At 35.3% G+C, this 22747-nt stretch overlaps 1 protein-coding gene across 4 annotated transcripts in view; it reads right to left on the bottom strand.

Moving 5' to 3' along the window:
- CPS1 (carbamoyl-phosphate synthase 1) overlaps positions 1-22747 on the bottom strand; it is a 354529-nt gene that overhangs the window by 73065 nt on the left and 258717 nt on the right. For all 4 annotated transcript variants that reach the window (XM_077885468.1, XM_077885466.1, XM_077885467.1 and 1 more), the window contains 14 exons: positions 22256-22400; positions 21090-21179; positions 19320-19376; positions 17103-17195; positions 14338-14427; positions 12394-12522; positions 11717-11823; positions 10724-10862; positions 10001-10078; positions 8011-8109; positions 6332-6427; positions 3192-3381; positions 2038-2195; positions 461-589 (listed from right to left, as the gene is read on the bottom strand). In XM_077885468.1, coding sequence (XP_077741594.1) covers positions 461-589; positions 2038-2195; positions 3192-3381; positions 6332-6427; positions 8011-8109; positions 10001-10078; positions 10724-10862; positions 11717-11823; positions 12394-12522; positions 14338-14427; positions 17103-17195; positions 19320-19376; positions 21090-21179; positions 22256-22400 — 1600 coding nt within the window. The remainder of the gene's footprint in view (positions 1-460; positions 590-2037; positions 2196-3191; positions 3382-6331; positions 6428-8010; positions 8110-10000; positions 10079-10723; positions 10863-11716; positions 11824-12393; positions 12523-14337; positions 14428-17102; positions 17196-19319; positions 19377-21089; positions 21180-22255; positions 22401-22747) is intronic.

Raw genomic sequence — 22747 nt, forward strand, 5'->3', positions numbered from 1 at the left:
TTCCATTTTAGATGTCATCCATGTCAAATTATTCCCAAAAACAATAGAAAATGGGGCATTTTATTCATTTTTTTAATCACTGAAATACTTTTTACACAATGGCTGTTTTGGAACAGATTTTGAAGGAGAGGGAGATGAAATTGAATTGAGTTTATACCACTGAAATCAAGTAGTACAATCATTTGTATCATCAACTGACCATCATCAATTAGAATGATCACCACTAGAGTGACCATCAGTTTTTCTAGGACCATTTGGGTAATGCTGTGTTCCAATGTAAATAACTGCACTGCATTACCCTTCCAAAGGTACTGTCTTTTGGACAACACTTTTAGAAAACACGACAGTGGTTTAAAACAAAGAAAAGGTCATTTCTCATCTACATAAATTTCTGTAACTAAAAGGGTATATCAAATCTGTTTTCTTGGTTGTTAAGAATTTAGTCTGTGAAAATACATACCTTTGTGCCAAGGTCCACTAAGGTCTCCCTAGTGGGACAGATTCCTGAGCCTAACCCCCCCAGGGCATAGGCCGAACGGATCATCACTGGGTAGCCAATGGTGTCTGCTGCTTTCAGAGCATCCTCAATCTATCAGAAAGAAAAACTCAAAAGTTTTAAAAGCTGACCACACTAGCAGAAAAGACCATACCAAGAGAGTCTAGCAATTCAGGTAAAAACAAGTGCTGTTTTACAAATTTTAAGTAAAATTCTAGAATTTTTTTTAATACACAGTAAAGGCTGTCCTTTATCTTCTTGTTGTAAGTTTTATTTTGCCATATAGAAGATGAAACAACAGCCAAAACTAAAATAATCATCGTAAATTTGAGAATGGGAGCCATATTGAATTTTGAAATCAATTTAAAAGTCTTCATCTCTTAATGATACAAGGTTTTCAACTGCTAAAACGAACTTGATATTACTGCAATAGGCTATTAGGAATACTATATAGAAAGAGAGTTTTCATTTTTCAAGTTCAGACAGAGAATAGTCCCAGAAGCTTGGAATTTTTTTTTTTTAACTTACAGAATACAACATATGGTGGCTATATTTTTCTGTCATGGAATATTATTACACTACCAATGGGAATGTAATTACACCTTTCCCATATGCCTGTTTCTCATCCTGAGGAAGCAAGGACATAATTAAATCTGGCAATGAAAGAATAAATGTATGGCAGGAGCTTTCCAAATGTTCAGCAGAGCTATCCTGGGACTCTTCCTGACTGACAGCTCTGCAACATAGTATGTACTTGAGAGCATTCTTTTCTGAAACATACATAGCCCATTTTAGTCATCCCAGTAGTAGTTGCTCTTTTCCCTAAGGATCTGCCTTTTTTTGCAATGGGAAAATTGCACCAAAAGCTGCCTCCAGAACCCTTGCTTCGTTGACTATATGTCTGAAATCAGGAATAAAGTCAGGGACCAAAACAGATATACAGCAAGTCAACTTTATTGTAGTACCTTGGAATAGCCTATCAATAGGAACAGGCTACAGCTGAAAAAACATTAGCAAAAATATGAGAGAATCTTTTCTCTCTAAACATCTAAGCCACAAGTTTCTCAGTCATGAATCTGATTTATTAAATTCAATGGCTTTTTCTAGATGATTTCATGTTTAACTGTTTATTCCTTTCTAACAAGAAAAGTTCAATCCAATCATCTCCCGTTCACAGGTCATCTGCACATACAACATAAGTGACTCATCCCAGAAAGTAAAGATCACTTTGGCATTGTAACTTGACATGGTTCTTTGTATGAATTCAGGAGATGTGCTATTCAGTGGCACTTCAACCACTGATAAATCATTTTGTCTCTGGGCTTTTGCTTCCCTTTTCATAAAATATCAATACCTATCCTAAACATTTCAGCATGAAATGCTGCAATTAAAACACAAAGTCTCTGAGGTACTATCACATTTCTGGAAGAAAATACAGGTAAATATGATAATTTACCTATTATTTTTAGGCATGACAAATCACTCGCCCTACAATATAAGACAAATAATGCCCTTGTTTCTCCAGAACAAAGATTCCTTACCGTTTCCACTGCAAAGCTTGGAGCAATCTTTTCATTAATTTCATTTAGTTTGTCTGAGAACAGCTGCCTGTCTTCTGTGGCCATTATGGATTCAACTGAGGTCCCCAGGACTTTCACCCCATACTCCTTGAGTACACCTCTCTTGAATAGTTCCACTCCTGCAGAAGAACCAGATATAATCATTTTTTTAAATCTCAAATTCCTATGTCTTTTTTAAACAGATACCTGAAATGCAATTTTTTAAATTTTAAAATTAACTCCAAGAAGCCACCACAGTCCAAAATAGAATTGTGCTTAAGATTTAAAAAAAAAAATTAAAAGAGAAATTTTGAAGATATTGTATTAAAATATGTTGCTGTTGATATTATTACTTATGCTACCATCTTCTCCAAATGATTTTTATTATCCTCATTAATAAAAATTGTAGGATACAGTGAACCTCTCTAGATTTTAATATATTTTCTTTCCTTCTAAGGTCCATTCTTATAATGAGATCCTCTTATTTAAATAATCCCACTGAGGTGGGTATCTACCTGGGTTCAAAATCATCAAAATAATGTTTCCATTAACATGCCATCTGACTTTGGCTAAAACTTTTATATTTGATACATAAATTACTTCACCAACTGATTACCCTGACTAGCTAATGAGATTCTCATTCATGATCTAGTTCCAAAGATGTGAAGCCATGTAAAAAGCACAGAATATTGGGTTCAGCAGGTGCATGAAGGGATGGTAGAGACTTACTTATGATATCATGAAAATATATGTGAAACTCAAATGCCATGGGGCCAACACGTAAGAGCACAAAACATTTAATCAACGATAATTCTCATTTTTTATTTATAATCATTCTCAGGGTTTCACTGGTAACAGGGAAAGGCAGTATGCTGAAATGGAGCAGAGAGATCTCACCTGGCCACCCCAGAGCATGAAAGTCAAAGGTTTCTTTTTGTACCTCAGCTGTTTTGTGAACTAAACCAGTAATATTTATCATATGACATTGTCAGGTGTCTGTTTGCTAACTGCTTCCTCGCGTATGAAAAAAAGCTCTTATGAACACACAGAGCATGATTGTTAGATAGAGCCAAACCAGAAATATCACACATGAGTGCATGGGCCACAACTCTGCAATTAAACTTAAAAGAACTCACCACAGTTCAGAGCTGTCTGGCCACCCATGCCTAGAATTAAGCCATCTGGCCGTTCTGCCTTGATGACCTCTGTGACAAACTGAGGAGTGATGGGGAGAAAGTAGACAGTGTCTGCTTGCTTTAAGCCCACCTCGTTGGTTTGCACGGATGCGATATTTGGGTTCATCAGGACAGTTTTGACATTTTCCTCCTGAAAGAACAAAAGGATCCAGAATCTGAACCTATAGTCTAAAGGAGAAAATGACCATATTCAAATGAAGGGTTTGAACTGGGTGACAAAACTTTTAGGTTATTTTGTGGGCTGTAGAGGGCTAGTGAATGGAATGGAAATGAAAGGAAGACAAACATTTAGTGAGAGGAAGTAAAAAAGTTGCTTGAAAATAAAATTCCAAAAGAACTGGCTACCTCATGAGGTTCACCTTGAAGTGCTTGCTAGAGGTTATCAAGCAAAACTGGAGTCAATGTCTATAGAATTTGACTAGAAGTCTACGAATACTACTGAACTTTCTAGCTCAATTGATTGTAAAAGACTAAAATATTTTAAAAACTTAAAAATTAGTAAAATATAAAGTGGAAACAGGGGCAACATCAAAGAAGCTTCCCTTTCCAATGTTTGTCAGAGACCAACATGAAGTGTACACTTAAAATGCAAGATGATGTATTTCCTTGCTGGAAGCACTGAGAACCTTCTGCTGGATTCCGTCTTTTCAGATTTTCATGCCTGACGTAGTGCTTTAACAAAGAGCATTATACAACTCTTTATACATATTATATTAAAAGAAAATGACCATATGGCAAAAAAAAATGTGTGTCTATGTGTGTGTATAAAGATATTTATAGGTCTATCTTATTTCTGACATCTGGAGAGACCTCAAAAATAATTCTTCGTGTAGGCTATGAAGAATAATAGCTCTACAAACTAGGATGAGGGTGACACTTAGCAAAATAATTATTATAAAATATGGCCATATGGCTCTTATTATTTTACCTATTACCACATCAATTTTGAACTCTTCTAAAACATCAACAAAATATTCAGAGTATAGAAACCATCTTTGAAAGCCCTACGTGTTCTGGGGGGAGGATCTGAATAAAATATTAAATATATTCCATATTACTTTAAATTCAAATAGTGCCTTAAAACTTATAATGCACTTTTTTATTAATTTATTTGATTTTTATACCAAGGCTACAAGAGAAATTTCTACCTAACCAATGAAAAAATTGATATTCAATTAGGTTAAATGACTTGCCAAAGATCCTCTAACTGATAAATGGCAAAATTAGGACTCTAATCCAAGTCTTATGATTCAAGTCTTATGCCCTTTCCTCAATATGAGTCATCTCTGAATATTTTCAGAAATTATTTTTTAAAAAGTATCATTCAGAAATTTTTGAATACATACAGATAAGCAAATGCATTTAAAATATAGGCTGATATTGAAATAATTAAGCCTAAATGGAGATCACGTCTTCAATAGAAGTTACAGGAGGTCTCACTACCAAAGAAGAGCACCAACAGACTTAAGTATATTTGTATTTCCCTGAATGTGTTATACAATGAATATGGTTATTTTTGTAAATCAAATTATATAGGTAACGATTCCACAAATGACTGTGAAGAATGTCCATATATTTTAAAACTTAGAAATAATTTCCAACTATTCTAATAAATTTTATATTATTTTTCTAATATAGTTCTGGCTATAATATATGCAGCATCTGATTATTCTTAAATATTTAGTCCATAAATTCATTTCAACTAACTTCCTAATTAATCACAGTACTATAACTAATAATTCCTATTCTTCAGTTAAAATATATAACTTCACCTAATGGAAATGAAGTGCATAAAAAATACAAGCTATGAAAATATTAATTCTTTATAAAACTACCAAGTAGAATAAAAAAACATATGCCTCTTAAATGTATTTATAAACCCTGAACACACTTACATTACATTCTAACCAATCTTAAGCATTGAACATCCTTTAACTATATAAAGAAAAATCAAATCATAATACACTGAAGTAAAGTATTCCTTGAAAGTGTGCACGAAAAATATATGTGCTTGTGTGTGTGCACCTATGCGTGTATAGAGAAGAGTATTAAAACATAAAAACAAATGGGAAGAAAAGCAACGTAATTGAAAGCTGCTATTCCATTTTTTTTCAACAGACATTTGTCAGGTGAAAATCTATGTATATAGCATAGAAATAAAACAAAAAGAAAAATTCTGGCCAAATGTTTTCCTGCCTTTGTTGTCCTAGTCTCCTGTCTTCTTTGTGTTGCTTTCTCCTAGCCAAGTCTCTGGAGAATGGCTTTGCGCTGCAAAGCCAGAGGCAAGGTCACAGAAGAGCTCACATACACTGGACAACTGATTAGTACCAAAATGGGTAATATTCAAGGAAATAAGGACAGCAAAGAGAAGCCAAGTTAGCTCTTTAATAGAAATACCTTGTATGTACAATGAAGTTTTTCTAAAGGTTTGTTTTACTATGATACAGGGCTGGGGAGATATTAAGAGACTTTGAAGAAACAGGGTGGGGGGTGTTCTTTCCCACATGAGTATCAAATCCTCTTTTCCACATGAAAACCCACCTAATCGTTCTGGTCAGTCATCCAGCCCAAGTCACAGATGAGAAATTGAGTCCCCAAGGGACAGATAACAACTTCTAAAGCTTGGACAAAAGACATATGTTGCCTTTGCTACCTCAACTGGATCTTTCCATTTTAACCACAGAGATGCCTGAAGCATACTCTAGAACATTTATCTTAGAGCACTAAGGATAGGCAAATTTCCTCTTTCACACAAAAGACAAGTATATTTTACTTGTCTCACTGCCTCCAAAGAAATGAGGAATATCTGTAAACGTGGCTTTCTATGTTTTCAGTAAAAATAGGTGGTAACATAATTTTGGAGACCACTCTAAAGTTCTTGATTTGCAAATTGCAAAAAAATTTTGCGAAAGTTAAAAGTTTTGCCTGTGATCAAAGTTTCTTTAATATAAGATGTGCAAGAAATAGTTGAGAAAATCAATTATAATGACTTTGAAAAGAGGTAGTGTCATAAATCTAAATTATAAAATACTAATTAGACTCATTAAAGGAGTATATTAATTCTTACAAAGATCTCTCACCTTCATGGCTTTTACAGCTTGTGATCCTGAGTAATCAAATTCTCCTGCCTGACCAATGGACAGCCCCCCCGATCCTAGGATAAGGACCTTGGAAACCTGTAAGCAATAAGAAAATGACATTGCTCTGATTAGTAAGAGGGGAAAATCAGCAATTTCCAGAAAGGGAAGTCCTAACTACATCGTTTAGATGATTTAAAGTACAGCGTTTCAAAAAATACATAATATGTGAGGGAAAAGACTAACAATTTAAAAGTCTCTAATTTCCAAAGTTCATGAAGTGTTTTTCACCTAAGTAAGAAATTTTGAGAAGAGGTCTACATCTTATTTAAAGATATATAAATATCAAAAAAATTTTTGTAAATATATATGTGAATACATACATCTATGTGTATGTATATATATGATAAGAATCTCCCTAAAATTTAAGTGTATTCAATATTTCATAGTTTTCTTCTGAATAAAGCAAGACTCTGGGCCAAATGAAAACAGAGAAGGCAAGGGACATGAGTGAACTTTCATATTCACACTTTCACCTTTATAGTTCGTGCCAGAAATACTTACAGAAAATGAAATAAGAAAAAGCTCATATCTAGGCAACTGAAATTCTACAGGTTGTATGTATGATTCCAAGCAAATAACGATACTGCTTATTTTTTAGGCACCAGTGCCAAACCCCTCAGAGGAAAAGGGCCACTGCAAAAGACAAGAACTTGGGAAACTTGGTTTGCCTCAACAAGTATTTATTGGATGCCTACTACATGCAAAGGTATTATCTTTTTCCTCATCATTAACAAAAGAAAAACATCTGAAACATCAGTTGATATCCTGAGAAAAATGCTATAAGTAAGTACATGGCTTCTTTGGCTACCAACAACCCACAATTTGATTCCATACTGAGTGGGTTGATTACCTCCAATCTTTCCATCTCAGGAAAAAAGGCTTCCATGGAAATCCTTAAAACTGAGCATCCAACTCAAATTATCATTTCATGTAAACATATAATTCAATTACTTCTATTTGTAAAAAGAGTTGATATATACACACACACATATATATATACTTGAAAATACATATACATTCTTCTGAATTTTATATAATAATGATTTGGTTATATGTGTGGTTTAACTATGAAGGAAATGGATAGAAACCTTATATCAAAAAAAAAAAGAAACCTTATATCAATCTATACATTTACACAAATAAGGATTCAAGTTTGCACTATAGTACTCCTTATCCATTTGCTCCTTTTAAATAAAATAATATTATTCTATTCATGATTTTGAATAATAATTCTTCTAGCTGAAACAAAAAAGTTATATTGTTTCTAATGATTCTATAACCTGAACTGTATCTCAAGCATATATAAGGCTATAGTTATTAAGTGATAGAACATATCAAATTCTAAACTAAACGCTTATTCTTTATTAAATTATTTTGTTACAAATATTCTAGAACAAGCAAACTGCAAAAGATATGATTTTAAATCAAAACATGAAAATCTCAATGAACACCATCAGGAACAGACCAAATAGTTAGATGCTAAAATAATGGGTAATTACAAGATTACCAATCATTTTTATAAACATTATAATGGCTGACATCATTCATTTAAAAAAAAATTATCATATGATGGAGAAAATCAAAAATACATAAACCAAAAGAAGCCCACATATACTAACCTCAACTCGAGATGCAACTAGTGCTGGCTTTGGTAGAACCGATGTAATCGTGGTGCCTTTACCTTTCTTTATCAGTGAGAAAAAAGAATCAAATAGGTACTAGAAAAAAAAATAGAATCAACTAGTTAGAAAATTCATAAGCTGATAGATAAAATACATATATGCCCAGTTAAATTTGATCTTCAATTAAGTAACAATTTTTTAGGATAAGTATTCATATGCAATGTTTGTTTTTTGTTTTTCTGCCCAAATTGGCAAAACTAAGTATTTACTACTCTAAGAATTATATCAAATAAACATTTCTAATTGTTCACTTCAAATTCTATCAAAGAAAGTTTTCAGTAGACAATGAACATTTCAGATCATGCCTTGTGAGAATGTCAAGTTTTCATTGCCTTAATTATGAGTTATTTTCTTCTAAATGGTTTCTTCTAAATAAAACTCTAGTAATACAAAAGAAATTAAAGCTATACTACTTATGTATCCTAAAGTTAGAAATAACTGGATTTTGAAAATTTCTATCAGCTCTAAAAATATCTCCAAAGCTTATTCTTAAACTTTACCAATGAATTTACTTCTGTTGTTTCACGAGACATGATAAACTTCAACAAAGATATTCATTTTGCAACTATTTGGCAGGCCAAAAAAAGGGATTGAGTGCTACTTCATATTGCATGTCTTAATTTCAATGTTCCTAATCTGAAGTACTAATATGGGCAAAATATTTTTAAATAAATCAATGTTCCTAATCTGAAGTACTAATATGGGCAAAATATTTTTAAATAAAAAAAAATAGTATTCAGCATGCATTAGGCCATAAATGTATGTAACCAAATTTTCTTTTTCTTTTTTAAAAATAATTTTTAAAAGGTTTTATTTATTTATTTGAGAGAGAGAGAGCAGAGAAAGAGAGAGAGGGAGCATAAGTGGGGGGTGAGGTGCAGAGGGAGAGGAAGAGACAGGATCCCTGCTGAGCAAGAAGGCCCATGGGGCGCTCCATCCCAGGACTCTGGGATCATGACCTGAGCCAAAGGCAGATGCTTAACCAGCTGAGCCACCCAGGCACCCAAAATTTTCTTTACGTGTTTCATCATGGGTAAGTATTGTTTATACCGATTGGGCTATTAAGAATCATTATTTCCTAAAAATATTTAAAAATGAACAAAACATCTACATCTACAAAGGCAATTCAGGGATGAGGAAGTAGAATTTATAGAAGGAAAATTCTGATTCTCCTCATTTTGCCCAGGTGTCTTCTCTGGGGTATCCTCTGACAGAGAAGAACTATAGTTCTTAGTACTGGAGGCCATAGGGTGTGAGAGAAGAAGCCACACTCGACTTTCCACACATTTCTGTGTCTCCACAAGCTCTTGTTTGAAAAGAGGACCTTGAGCTCTGAACCAAAAGCTCACACAAGAAATACAAATATTTAAATTAAAAACAAAACTCCTCTAAGCATTCCTTATGGTTCTTTTCTTAAGCCATCTGACTCACATACATGTGTGTGCATCCCCTCTCCCCTCCCGCACACCCCTGCCCTTCTTCCTTCTCCTGCTGCTGTTTATTCTCCCTTCCTGGCTACACAACCAGTTGCCATAGGGATTTTTGTGAAGTCACAGATGGGGGATTAAAATTTCATTTCAGTTATGAGAACAAGAGAGCAAGAGGGAATTCATTTGCATAGTACAACAATTGTAAATTTCAGAACTAAATATATTAGAGTGATAACGATTTAAATAAAAATAGCATTGCATCAGGTTTCTTAAGGGCTTTTCCACTTTAAATTTTAAAAAAGACAGAAACTTCCTCCATGATATTCATGGGGAAATTTTAATGCAATATACATGTGTTATCAAAGCACTCCTCTTGAAATATGTTCTGTACCCAAGATCATCTGGGGTGATTATTTTTGTTTCTCAAGTTTCTGCATAAATATATTTCTGATTTGAAAAAAAAATAAGAGTATAATAGGCCTCATTTTGTGACATACCTCAGTGTCTGTTGGGCCTGGGCTGACTTCTGGGTGGAACTGTACACCAAAGAAGGGTTTGCTCTCATGCATAATCCCCTAGAGGAATAGGAAATAGAAAGAAATTCCTTCTGTAACAATGAATGTCAACCAGGGCTATGTATTATTCAGTGGACAATAAAGTTCAAATAGAAAAAAAAAAACCTGAGTTAAAAGCTTACGGACATTCTAACAGCTGACACTCATAATAAAAATAGGCCAACAAAGACTCAACAAATGTGGTCCCCTTAATAAAACAACCCATTTGGTCTTTAGCCTTTGAGCCCCCCTCCTCCCGCCCCAGGCTCTTTTCAAAATAAACTCAAATCCTCTTCTTATCTCCAATGCCTAAATTACTTCTCTAAGGGTCTTCTCAAAGGCTACTTCAGAGCCAAGTGAGTCTCAGACACCAACATAGACTAGGCCCAAACAGACCTCCACCACTAGAATGAATGTGTTAAGATGATCACTGATTAACCACTCAAAGAGTGGATCTTAATGAGCCAACTGATGAGAGAATAAGACAGAAATGACTTTTTAAAAAGCAGAGGACTATGGGAAATAACCTATAAAAAGAGTTCTTACACACACACACACACACACACACCCCAAAAAAGTCCACATAAACAAGATGTCTATACAGCAGAGTATGAAAAGCCCTGCATTACCCATTGCCAACTGAACAGGTTTATTGAGAGCACTTACCTCATTGGTTTGATCATTGACATTCACAAAAAGTGGTTTCCAGCCAGCAGGAAGGGTGTTGTCCAGGGCATAGCCATGATTCTGAGCAGTAATGAAAGCCTGTCTATTTGTGATATTCAAAACTGGCTGATTCTGCCCTCTGGAGAGAAAAGGAGAAAAAGAATAGGAAACAGAAAAAGTGAAGAAAAGAATATAAATGCATTCATTGTAAAATAGTGAATGAGGAAAACCTATTAAAATATGAAAATTTCAATTGCTTAGTGGAAATTATTCTGTGAGAAAAGCCATAGACTGTAAATGCCAATAATTTTAGCAACAGAAATCAATTCAGGAAGCTTTACTGTGTGTTAAATACCAGGTCTACTCAACTTCTACCATCAGAAAAAAGGAGAACTGTGCTCATAACAAATAGTTAAGAGTTGCTCACTAGCTTAACAGACAAATACAAGTAATTTATGTTAAGGGAGATATGTAATTTTAAAGCCAGAGAAGAGTTTTTGGTAAATATTAAAGAGACAACTACTCTGTCCTGAATCATTTTGAATTCCACTTTCTGTGGAGGGTAGGCCATGGCGGAGGGCACCATGTTGAATAAATTGGCATTATGTGGGGTAAGGAAGTAAAATGGAGAGGATCTGAAGACTTCCCGGTGGTTAAGTCACACTAGTCTTACAATGTTATCAGTGCTCTGATACCAAGTTTGGAAACCAGAACAGTTTCCCTTGGAATATCATTTGATTGAACATAATAATCTCAATTTATGCCAAGGAAGGAAAATAAACTATAGCAATGTCATTGTTAGAGAAGGCTGCCTTTCAAAAATGCAATAAAAGTGGTATCAGGTAACCAAACAACTGTGAACTATGTAATAATATGGTTATCTGTTTTTTCTGAAGAAAATGGCATGTAAGTTCTCTAGGGCTTTTGTGTTAATTACCATTAGTAGTATTTCAGAGCTAGTTTGACCTGTAAAAAGACATATAACAGTCTTACCTGTTGGCCATGGACATCTTGTAGGTTTTGGCACCAGCAGCCAGTCCTGTTATTAAATTTCCTGTACTGATTCCAAACAATGGCTCCTTGCGATCACTCTCCAAAATCTAAATCAGGGAAAATTTTTATTAACCAGAAGTACAGTTCCAAAAAAAAAAAAAATGCTGCCTCTGAAGGAATAAAAATGAAGCATCTCTTTTTTTCTTAATTAACAAGGTAAAGAGAAGAGTAATTGAATAAAAAGTTAGACTATAAATAAGAATACGACTGACAAATGTGTAGCAGCAGAATTTGAAAAATGTACCTAATATTCAAACTAAACAAAACTTAATATTTATCTTCAGAAACTTGAAGCTGTTATAGATCCCAAGATCATGGTGAGAAACATGAACTGTCATTTTACAATTGTACAGAAAGGCATATATGGAGATGGACTCTAGCTCTCTTAACTCAAGGACACAATCTGAGTTACTTTGCCTGAATAAAGGTTATTTTTCCTCTGGTGCTCTCTCCTCACTGGTTCCTCTCATATAATAGCTGACACTGCCCCAGAGGTCACAGATAGGAGCACTAAAGAACATCTAAATACCTAAAATATATTACCACCTTTTCAGCAGCATGGAGCAGACTTCCTCTACCTCACACACAGATACACACTATCCCCAGGTTTACTGCACCTTTTTGACATTCTGGATTAGTGGTTGCGCAAGAGCGGGGTTTCCGGGTCCTCCGGCAATTAAAAGCCCATCATACTCCATCTTGGTGAAATCATGATTCCAGGGAACTAAATGCACTTCAGCTCCTCGCTGGAAAAGAGAGGCAAAAATGATCAATTTAATAATATTTTTCTTTGCCAAAGGGTAATTTTGCCTAGACTATCTCTTGACTAACCTCTCCCTAAGGTGGAGGGAAGAATAGTACATGATTCAAACAGAGAATGCTGAGGAAAATGTCCTTGGTGGCTCACTGTGTTTTGTGTGATGTATACAAAGCCAATGGTCAATAGAAAGTGGAGAAAAAAATACCACTAAACTTTTGATCCTGAAAAAATAGATAACACACTTTCCCTACTTCAAGAGGTTTCAGAGCCTAAAGATTTCCTGACTGGGAACCCAGGAATATAGGTTATTTTCACTACCTGTGGTAGAGAGAGTGACCAAAAAAAAAAAAAAGATAAATCTATTTTCTGCAAATTTTTAGTTGGTCCACCTCTCACCTTTTTTAGTTTTGCTTTTTAAAAAATCTGACCAAATTTCATCAGCCTTCTTTCCTAGGGTTTTCTCATATTACCTGTAGTATTTATACCTCTGAGAGAATAATTAGAACTTTTGTATATAGAAGTCGGTAGGAAGATATCTTTGATGATTTCCCTTGAAGCATTTCCTAAGACAAGGGTTTGAGGGAAAGAAGTATAATTGGAAGGGTTTCTAAGAAGTACCAACAGAAAGTGACACTATGAAGCACCCCATGAAGTATGCATTACCAAGCCCTGTGGACAACTAGAGCTTCAGTCCACTGAGGAGCTCTGAGAGCCAGTGTTGACTATCCACCCTCAAGATAGCTCAGTCATGGGACAAAGAAGTTCGGATATCTACACGCTGACCTTCTCTAGTCATTGGGTCGGAATTGCTCTGGGATCATTAATTGTGTGGTATTTCCTACTTCCCAACAGGCTCCAACCATCTGAAGAGAGGCTGCAGGCAATGAAGTAGAGACGTTTCAAGTGGTGGTTGGGCAAAATGCCTTATAATGGTAAAATGAGAAGGAGATATAAATAGGCCATTGACAGCATCTGCTACTGAAGAGTCCATGCAAATTTTAGTTAATAAAATTGACCAGAATATGAAATCATGATTTGGATATTGGTGATATTCTCTAACAAAGCAAAGGTGATTTGAAGGATTCCTCTACACTCACACTATGTTGGTGTTATGCAAATGTCTGTGTGTGTGTGTGTGTGTGCATGTTGTGTATGCATGCATGTTTGAGACTGAGAGGGAGAGAGAGAAACACAGTCTTTGACCTCTGAGACAGCATCAGCAGAAACAGAGAGACACAGATAGAGAGGGAGAGATGGAGAGGTGGGAGGAGGAAAAATCGCAACAAAACAATATTCAAGAAAAAATTATGATAATGGTGACACCCTCCTGAAGGATTTTTAAGGTTTGATTTTAGTTGGTTGTCTAAAAGTTTATATCAATCCACATGAAAATTTGTACTGTATCAGGCCATGATCCCTGTAAACAGCTGGCACATAATAAACAGAGTCCAGTAGAGGAATTCTCCAACTGACTGGTCATCTCTAAACCCAAAGAAAGTAAACATGGCATATCTCAGAATGTCAGTCAATATGTGGTAAGAATAGCCATCATTCTTCTCTGTGTTTGTGGCCTTTAAAGATTTTTTTTAAAAAATATAGTCTACATCTCTAATTTTAACAGGGATACATGTGTTATTTTGTAGATCAAAGACAACTAGAGAGCAGATCCCCCGACATTCCAAGGGAACACACAAATTTTCTCTGAAACAGAGAAAGGAGATCAGTTTAACATGAAAGATCAATATTACAAATCCTCAAAAAATTACAAATCCTCACCTTTCAGACGGAACAGATTACTTACCTTTACTAGTAGTCGAATTACATTGTTTTTAATCCCACAGTCTACAGCTACCACCTTCGTGGGGTTTCCTTTGCCATACACCTTGACATCCTGCCATTTTAACAAGCAGACAGTGAGAGGGAAGTACCAGCCAGGAGCAACACGCCAATATCATAAACACATCTGAGGATGCTTTGCACTTCTATTGGCAACAGATTGATTGCTAACTACTAGGGAGTGACTGGCTGTTAACAATCAATTTATAAGGCACAGCGAGTGCCACAAACTGTATCTTTTTTTTTTTTTTATGAGGGAAATGATACTTTGCTGTTTTATACAAAATGTTGATTACAGTAATAACAATGATCCCTAAGAAATTAGTTGCTTCCATAGTTAACAATAATCTCTCCCATGTTTTACCTCATTAACAACCAGTGGCAATGGAATTTTCAAGTATCATTGCCTGATTCAGCGCTAGATAGATGTGGTAATAGATACATCATGCTTTAAATACCACTTGATCCTCAACTTGCAATAAAGTTTGGATGGGCCAGAGCTGTTGCGCATTAGGCTTATGCAGTGGAGCTAATGGATAAAATCAGTATGAGAGGCAGAGGATTGCTAAACTAGTGTAGACCACTGGTCTCTTTAGGTTATGCAATCATTTACATTTAAATGGTAGACTTCATAAAAGGATCCCCGAGCATATCATAATCATTACCTACATCTTAAGCACTGCTTGGAGCTAGATCCATTTTCACAGGCATTTACCCAAGAAGCAGTTCCCAAAGTCATAAAAGGAGAAATAATAGAAGTGGAGAGAAAGCCTAGAGGGCTGGGTGCCCACACTGACTATGGCTTTGAGAGCTACATAGTATATCCTGTATTTAGGATGATTTCAATGTTTCCAAAAGGTTTTAGAGGAAAGTTGCAACCTGGATATTTGAAAGAGCATTTTCCTTTAACTGAAATGTCTACTCGCCACTTTCCACAAACTCTATAGAATGGGAAATCATAATCCTTAAATTGCACTTGAAATACATCTATCTATCTATCTATCATCTATCTATCTATCTATCTATAAAATTTGTCACATTTTTTCCCCTGTTAACTATTCTAGAGAAAAAAAAATGTCCCATTCCTTCCATGATCTGGGGAAATTATTGCTGAGCTGATCCATAAGTGCTACAGATCAGCTCTCTCATCAAATAATCTGAAAAAGTATAGATTTATTTTTAACCTTAGGCTTCTACTACAAAAGAAAGCAATATTACCATCTAGTTGTAGCTACATCAAATTGCAATTACAAGACAATGAATTAAGTTATCAAACATATCCAAACAAAACTCAGAGAAGAAATATAATCTGATACAAACACTCATTTTATCACAGCTACAGTGAAATTATTTAATTGCACTAGCATTAAGAAACAGAGTCAGTTTTCACCATTGCAATCGCTCTCTTGATTTGATGTAGACAAAAATACAGAGAGGCTCCTTGTTGCTGGTCCCCACACAAAGTACATTATATACTCCCCATACAGAATGGCAAGTTTTAAGCAAGACCCCACAGACGCATGAATATATGAATGTGCATTATGAGTCTTGAAGAAAGGAATGTATTATGCACTATTTTTAACCTTATGACTACAGAATTTATTTTAAGGTGAATTTCTCTAGGTCAGTGTTCCTCACATGTGGAAAAGGCCACAGTAGATCTCCAAGGTAGTTTTCAATTCTAAAAGGAAAAATCACCCTTTTTCATGCTGTGTCTTCAACTAAATCACTTTACAGGAGAATGTATAGAAACAAAAACAAAAAAAGTTTCATGCCATTTGAATGGACATATTCTAGAATTGAAAACAAGGGACTATTGCATATGACATAATCAGGTTCCAAATATATAAACAATTATGTCTAATTTAAAATTCACTGTCTTGGGGCGCCTGGGTGGCTCAGCAGTTTGGTGCCTGCCTTTGGCCCAGGGCATGATCCTGGAGTCCCACATCGGGCTCCCTGCATGGAGCCTGCTTCTCCCTCTGCCTGTGTCTCTGCTTCTCTCTGTGTCTCTCATGAATAAATAAATAAAATCTTTTTAAAATTTTTAAAAAAATAAATAAAATTCACTGTCTTTAGCAACTCATATTTCTTATGCTTCACCATCCTGTGAATGCATGTTTGTGCCCAACGTCAGCATCAAGGCTAGGACTGATCCTCAGGGACCCATAATCATGGTCCCCCTTTCCATGTGAATAGGCATAGGAATGGGAATATCAGATAATATCAATGTATGTTTTCACTGAGGCTGACATGCTATTAATTAGGTGATTTTTCAGTCTTTTAATAACATTTTCTTAAGGAAAGGCCCTGGTGCACCAAAGTTCTCACAGCACGAATTCTTCATAAGATGCTGTTCTCTAGAGTCATTCTGAATCATGCTACATTGCAGCAAGTAAAAGTTACTAACTTTAAATGCACTGATTTGGGGCAGCCCGGATGGCTTATGTCGGGCTCCCTGCATGCAGCCTGCTTCTGTCTCTGCCTCTCTCTCTCTCTATCTATCTCTCTCTCTCTCTCTCTCTCTCTGTCATAAATAAATAAATAAATAAAATCTTTAAACAAATTAAAAAAATAAATGCACCGATTTGTAATATATATCTTAGCAGCTATGAGATCCTCCCCCCCTCCTCAACGTGGGTGCTTCAGGAAGATGACCTCAGCCTACGTGAAGATCTTGATATTCTAAGAAATAAAACTAAGAAAAAAAAATGAAGGGAAATCTCTCACCTTGGTTGAAACCTCAGCAATCAAATTCTGCTTATTTGGATCCACAAAATCCACCGACTGACCTTCAAATTCAATCTTCCCAAGCATGGTACCCTATCAAAAACAAAATTAGACAGTTAAAAGGGAGCAATAGTTAAGGTACTGACAGGATCCATCCATGAGGATTGAAATGGCTGCTCCAAGATCTAAATGTCTCTATAACTACTCATAACCATCAGCAGAAGTCTCTCATCTTCCCAACCAGGAAAGACGAATTAATTTGCACAATATGTTTCGAGAAACACCCTGGGAAGTACAATTTATTTATTTATTTATTTATTTATTTATTTATTTATTTATTTATTTATTTATTTTTAGGGTGGAAACTGGCACCTAGAGTAAGCAAATTCAAAAGGCATCAGAATTCAGGTGTCCGACTGAGTTCCAGGCTGGTGCAAATTAGAGCATTTAGGGTACCTCTTCCCTCGGTGCATGTGCCCTAAAGATAGTTCACTGGGGACATGGATGAGACAATCTATTGAGAAGAAAATAAGAAATCTAAAAGTTGTAGAAATTTGAAAAGAAGGAGAATTAAGTAAATTAGGGTAGTAAAATTCATTTACAAAGTGATGTGAAAATGCTCTATAAGTCACAACCTTTGAGAAGTGGAGTTGAAAATATTTGCTGATTTGAATGTGTTAATGTCCTTTTGTCCCTAAGGCCCTGAATTTTAAAGAATGTTTTGACCTCTGTGAGGTTTTCACAAATTAGCCTTGCTAGCCTGAACACAGCAAATGTTTTATTATTAGATATGTCATAAGAGTTACTTATTTGCTAGTAGGCCTAGCTTTATCTATTTAACAAAAATAGCATATTGCATTTAGTAACCAAGACTTTACCAGGTGGGGTTGGGGAAAGTCAAGATAATTCATTGATTTGCCTTGGTCCAAGGAAATCACTGCATTGAAGGGAAGAGAAAGAAGCCTTTATTTCCTTCTGAAATGTATCCCTTAAGGAAAGGAGCAGTCACCTGGGAATGAGTAAGGGTGGAAAGTACCAGCATGTCATTCTCATTGGTATCTCAGGAAAATTATGGAGGAGGAAGTAAAATAATAGGTGGAGTGGAAGGACTGTGTAAGCTCTCACTGTCTTCCTTCCAGTCATGGGTGTGTGGCTGTGCCTTCTTCAAAGAGCTGTTTTCAGAAAGCTCTTCTTTCTCTTTACAGAGATCCTATGTCAATGTACATTCTGATAAGGAGTCTACAATAGATCTTCTTGAAGAGTCTATTTCACTTTGAAATAGTATTATTTCTTTTTTTTTCCTTTTTTTATGTAATAAAATTCAATGGGAAACTTTAGTGGTATTTGGGGAATTAAGTTAGCATTAGTGAGGTAATTTTCTTTCTGGTCTGGGATATGAACGTTTTGTGTAGGGAAAAAAATAGTGCCCTCCTTTTCCAACTAGAAGAAGCAAGCAGATGATGATGACATATTCTCAAAAGGAGGGGTCAGATGGTTCAGCAATCAGATATGCAAGCAAAAAATAAAATTACCTTTTATCATCTCGGGCATTGGTACAGTCTTACGAAAGACTATATAACTGAAGTAACGTTTGCAGGGCTCATTGGACACACCCATGAAATATAACTCATTAATTTTACAGATTACTCTTCCAAGACTAAACAAATAACAGCACCAATGCTGCACACTTCCTTGTTTGCCTTTTTCAGCAGGTCACTATTAAATTGAGGCAAAATCGTTATGCACCTGGTTACCTTCTCCACTGGTCTCACTAACCCTGTCACTTGAGCAGAATTATAAAGGCCTCGACTCACTGGGACAGTGAACACACAGTGGGCGCTAAATAACCTGCTGCCAAGTGAATTAATCTCGAGTCCATTTGGCAACAAGCTTCCCAATCAAGTATTCAGTCTTGAAAATATATCAGAAGTAGTAAAACAAGATGACAGAGGCCCAAATGACAGAAACTGGTCCGATTTTTTCTCTCATATCGTTGGACTCCTCAAGCACTGATAAAAAATAGAATATATATTATATTTTTTAATTTATAAAGAGTGAGCATCATAAATATACTATATACGATATGTATCAGGAATATATATATAGATAGATATCCATATCTACCTATCTATCTATCTATCTATCATCTATCATCTATCTATCTATGTAGAGAGAGAGAGAGAGAAACTTAGAATTGGCTAAAGATGATGATCATACCTTATCCCGAATTATTTTAGTCAGCATTCTTGTATCCACTCCATAAATTGCAGGGACCTATAAGAAAAAAAATTTGTAGTGACAGTGAAATTGGAGGAAATTAGATCCAGCATATTGTTTTCAAGTTATAAACTTAGCATCATCTATCTTCTTGAGCAGTAAATAATTTCCCTGCTCTTTCTTTTCTCTGACCCAGGGTGACTGTGTTGTCAGAACACGGTAAATTGCTGTTCCAGTTGGGAACAGGACTCTTAATACCCAGGCCCTTCCTCAGAATAAAAAATGAGAAATTCGGAACATCAATCTTCTGCTACAGTGTTGTTTCTTTTTACAACAGGATGTTAAATAGGTAATGTTACATATTTATATATATTATAATATATAATAATATATAATTATATATTAAATGTATTTATATATATAAATAATGTAATTTGTGAACTTCATAAGCAATGAAATATAAATAATGTGCAAATCCACATTTTAAGCCAAATGTTCTGGCTACCTATGAGACACTCAACTCATTTTTCTGAAGATGCTTATTAAGTAGTCAGGTTGTAATGAGATTTGGCCATCCTATTAGGAAATCAGGCAATACCACCATGTTTTCTTTTCTTTGAGTGGTTGGATAGAGACAGATGTGGTAAAATAAAAGGGCAATGAGTTAGGAAGCAGCAAAACAGGTTCTAATTTTTTTTCTTCCCATTTATTTGAGTGATGTTTGAGCAACGTGTTCTTCCTCACTGTACACAGAAAGAGGTGAACTAGTTACTTAGACCCTCTTCTACTCTATGTGTCTGTGATCATGAAAGAAGTTTCAAAGCACATTTTAAAAACAAACTAACAAGTCATGGATTAAGATTATACTCAAACCATTGGTTCTGACACAGAGCAACTGTAATATCAGTTGCCTGATGACACAAAGGAAACATTAAGCGGAGGGTCTCCTAAATGACCGTTACAAAAATTAGCTGTCTCGGGAATGGAGGTGAATTCAGATAATGGTTGAGAATGAAAGAGCAATGATTCAGAGGATGATATAGATGCCTTCTTCTCCCTCTTTAAGATTTAGAAAGAATGAAACCCAGGAAGCCAACATCAAGATTTCTTGATTTGTCAGAAAGGAGCAATATTTAGGTAGATGTTCACTGTGTGGCAGAGCTTCTCAGAATAATACTCTATCAGTTATAGACCCCACAATAATTCAACAAAAAACAGCTATAGCAACACTGGAGATGAAGCCAAAAATATAGCAGGTCTCTTAACTTTAAGTACATCTGATATTGAAACCAGGGAAATCCTCTTATTTAATTAGAAAATAATACTTAAACTAAGGAAAGTATAAGACAAGGTTTTATAACCCTTTTCAATTACTACTTCAAATAATATTATATCAAATTATATGTCATAGAGTCGTAATGTTTGAGCAGAAAGAAATTTAATAGCAATCTATTTATCCCATAAGAGTTAAACATTTAGGAAGTATGGTATGATTACACGATCTGCACAAAATCACACAGATAGTTAACGGTAAAGCCGGTACTAGAACCCATGATGCAAGTTGTATGTCGCAATCCTGGATATAAGGGGATGGGAAAATTAAGTGGCTCAAGAAAATAAGAGATTCTAAAACATTCTCTAGGTCCTTTCCCCAAAAAGAAATGTTACCAAGCCTGTGTGAGTGCCACATAGTGGATTAAACCAAAAACACATGGCCCTTGGTGTTTAGAAGAGAATTAGTCCAGACAGGTCAGCCTGCATATTTCTCACCTTTTCTTCCTGTAGCCACTGCCCGAGACTCTTGGTAGCCAGCCAGTGGTGGTAGTCATCGCTATAATTCAGCACCAGCAAACCTGCAACCTGGAAAGACAGGGAATTGTTTTAAAGGGGTGACCACAAAATACTATCCAACTCTTGTGACTTGTCTTACGAGTCTGTTTGCAATTTTTAAAAAAATGTTTATTATATCCACAGATACAAGGCTTAAAATTATGGAGACATGAAAAAAAAAGATGATCATCATTCTTCTCTTAAAATACATCGTTATTACCTTAATTACCACGTCGAGGAATAGTCTTACCCCATTTGCCAAATTCAATGACTAAGCTAGGCTCCCATCTCAGCACCTTGGTACTTTTTCTCTGTGGCATTTAACAATAGTCTAATTAATAATTACTTTAATATACATGAAGAGTAAATAATTTTTCATCTTCATTTAAAGGAGACTGAGATATATGGGGAAAATGGTGAGAAATAGAATTAAGCTAAATGATCAGTCCAAGCCATTCAAAAATAGAGTGGGGAAAAAAAAAGAAAAAGAAAAATAGAGTGATGAATTTGGAATATACATTTTTTTATTGTTTCTATGGTCCACATTCCTAATATTATCCAAATTTATTTTGATTAGGAAATCTTAATGTGTTTACTTTTAGACTGGCACATGGCTATCTTTTATTCATCCCCTAAGTAGGATAAGATTAAAAGGCAAATAGTTGATACAGAGTTGATTACCAAAGACCTTTTAAAACATAATTCATCACCATTTCTTGTAGCATAGTTGTCATTTAGACTTATAGCAACATCTTTCCAAATTAGCCAAGTTTCATCCAAGGCATTAAGAACAAATGCAAAGTGCCATGAAAAATGAGATTCAAAATAATATCATGTTAAAAATTATTCTCATATACATAAGGTTGAGAACACAAGTTTAATGGTTTGTACTACAGTATTGAGGAAAAACTTTGACTGCCTTAAATTCTTAAAAATAAATCAACTACCCCCCCAAATGAGACTTTTTATTAATTTTTTAAAGTAGGCTTCATTCCCAACGTGGGGTTCAAACTCACAACCCTGAGATCAAGAGTCTCATGCTCTAGCAACTGAGCCAGCTAAGTGCCCTGAATTGAGACTTTTTAAATAGTCATCACTGGCACTACCTTAATTCCATCAGACTCCAGATATTTGCTAAGTCCCAGTTCATCCAGTGCAGTAGTGTCAGGGGCTCCACCATTCCCAATAATGGGATTGGCCATGGTGAGAATCTGTCCCTTGTAGGCAGGGTCAGTAAGAGCTTCCGGGTACCTGAGTAAAGATGCCAAAAAATTACAAACAAAAAATGTATGTAACTACAAAACTACAATCCACATACGTACTCTTAATTATTGAACTCTTGACAATCAGAGAACATGAGATTAAAATCCTATAAGGATGCCTCTAGATTTTACAAATCTAAAGAAATTTTATGGTAGAGTATGAAAAGCTATCCCATCACATTACTGATATGAAAAGACAAACTGATTTTTTGAAAAAGCTTTTTCATTTGAGTATAGTTGACACACAATGTTACCCCCCCTTCCCTCTGGCAACCATCAGTTTGTTCTCTGTATCTGTGGGTCTGATTCTGCTCTTAAGATAAACTGACTCATAAG

The sequence above is a fragment of the Canis aureus genome, chromosome 36, assembly GCF_053574225.1.
Source record: "Canis aureus isolate CA01 chromosome 36, VMU_Caureus_v.1.0, whole genome shotgun sequence".
NCBI classification, from domain to species: domain Eukaryota; kingdom Metazoa; phylum Chordata; class Mammalia; order Carnivora; family Canidae; genus Canis; species Canis aureus.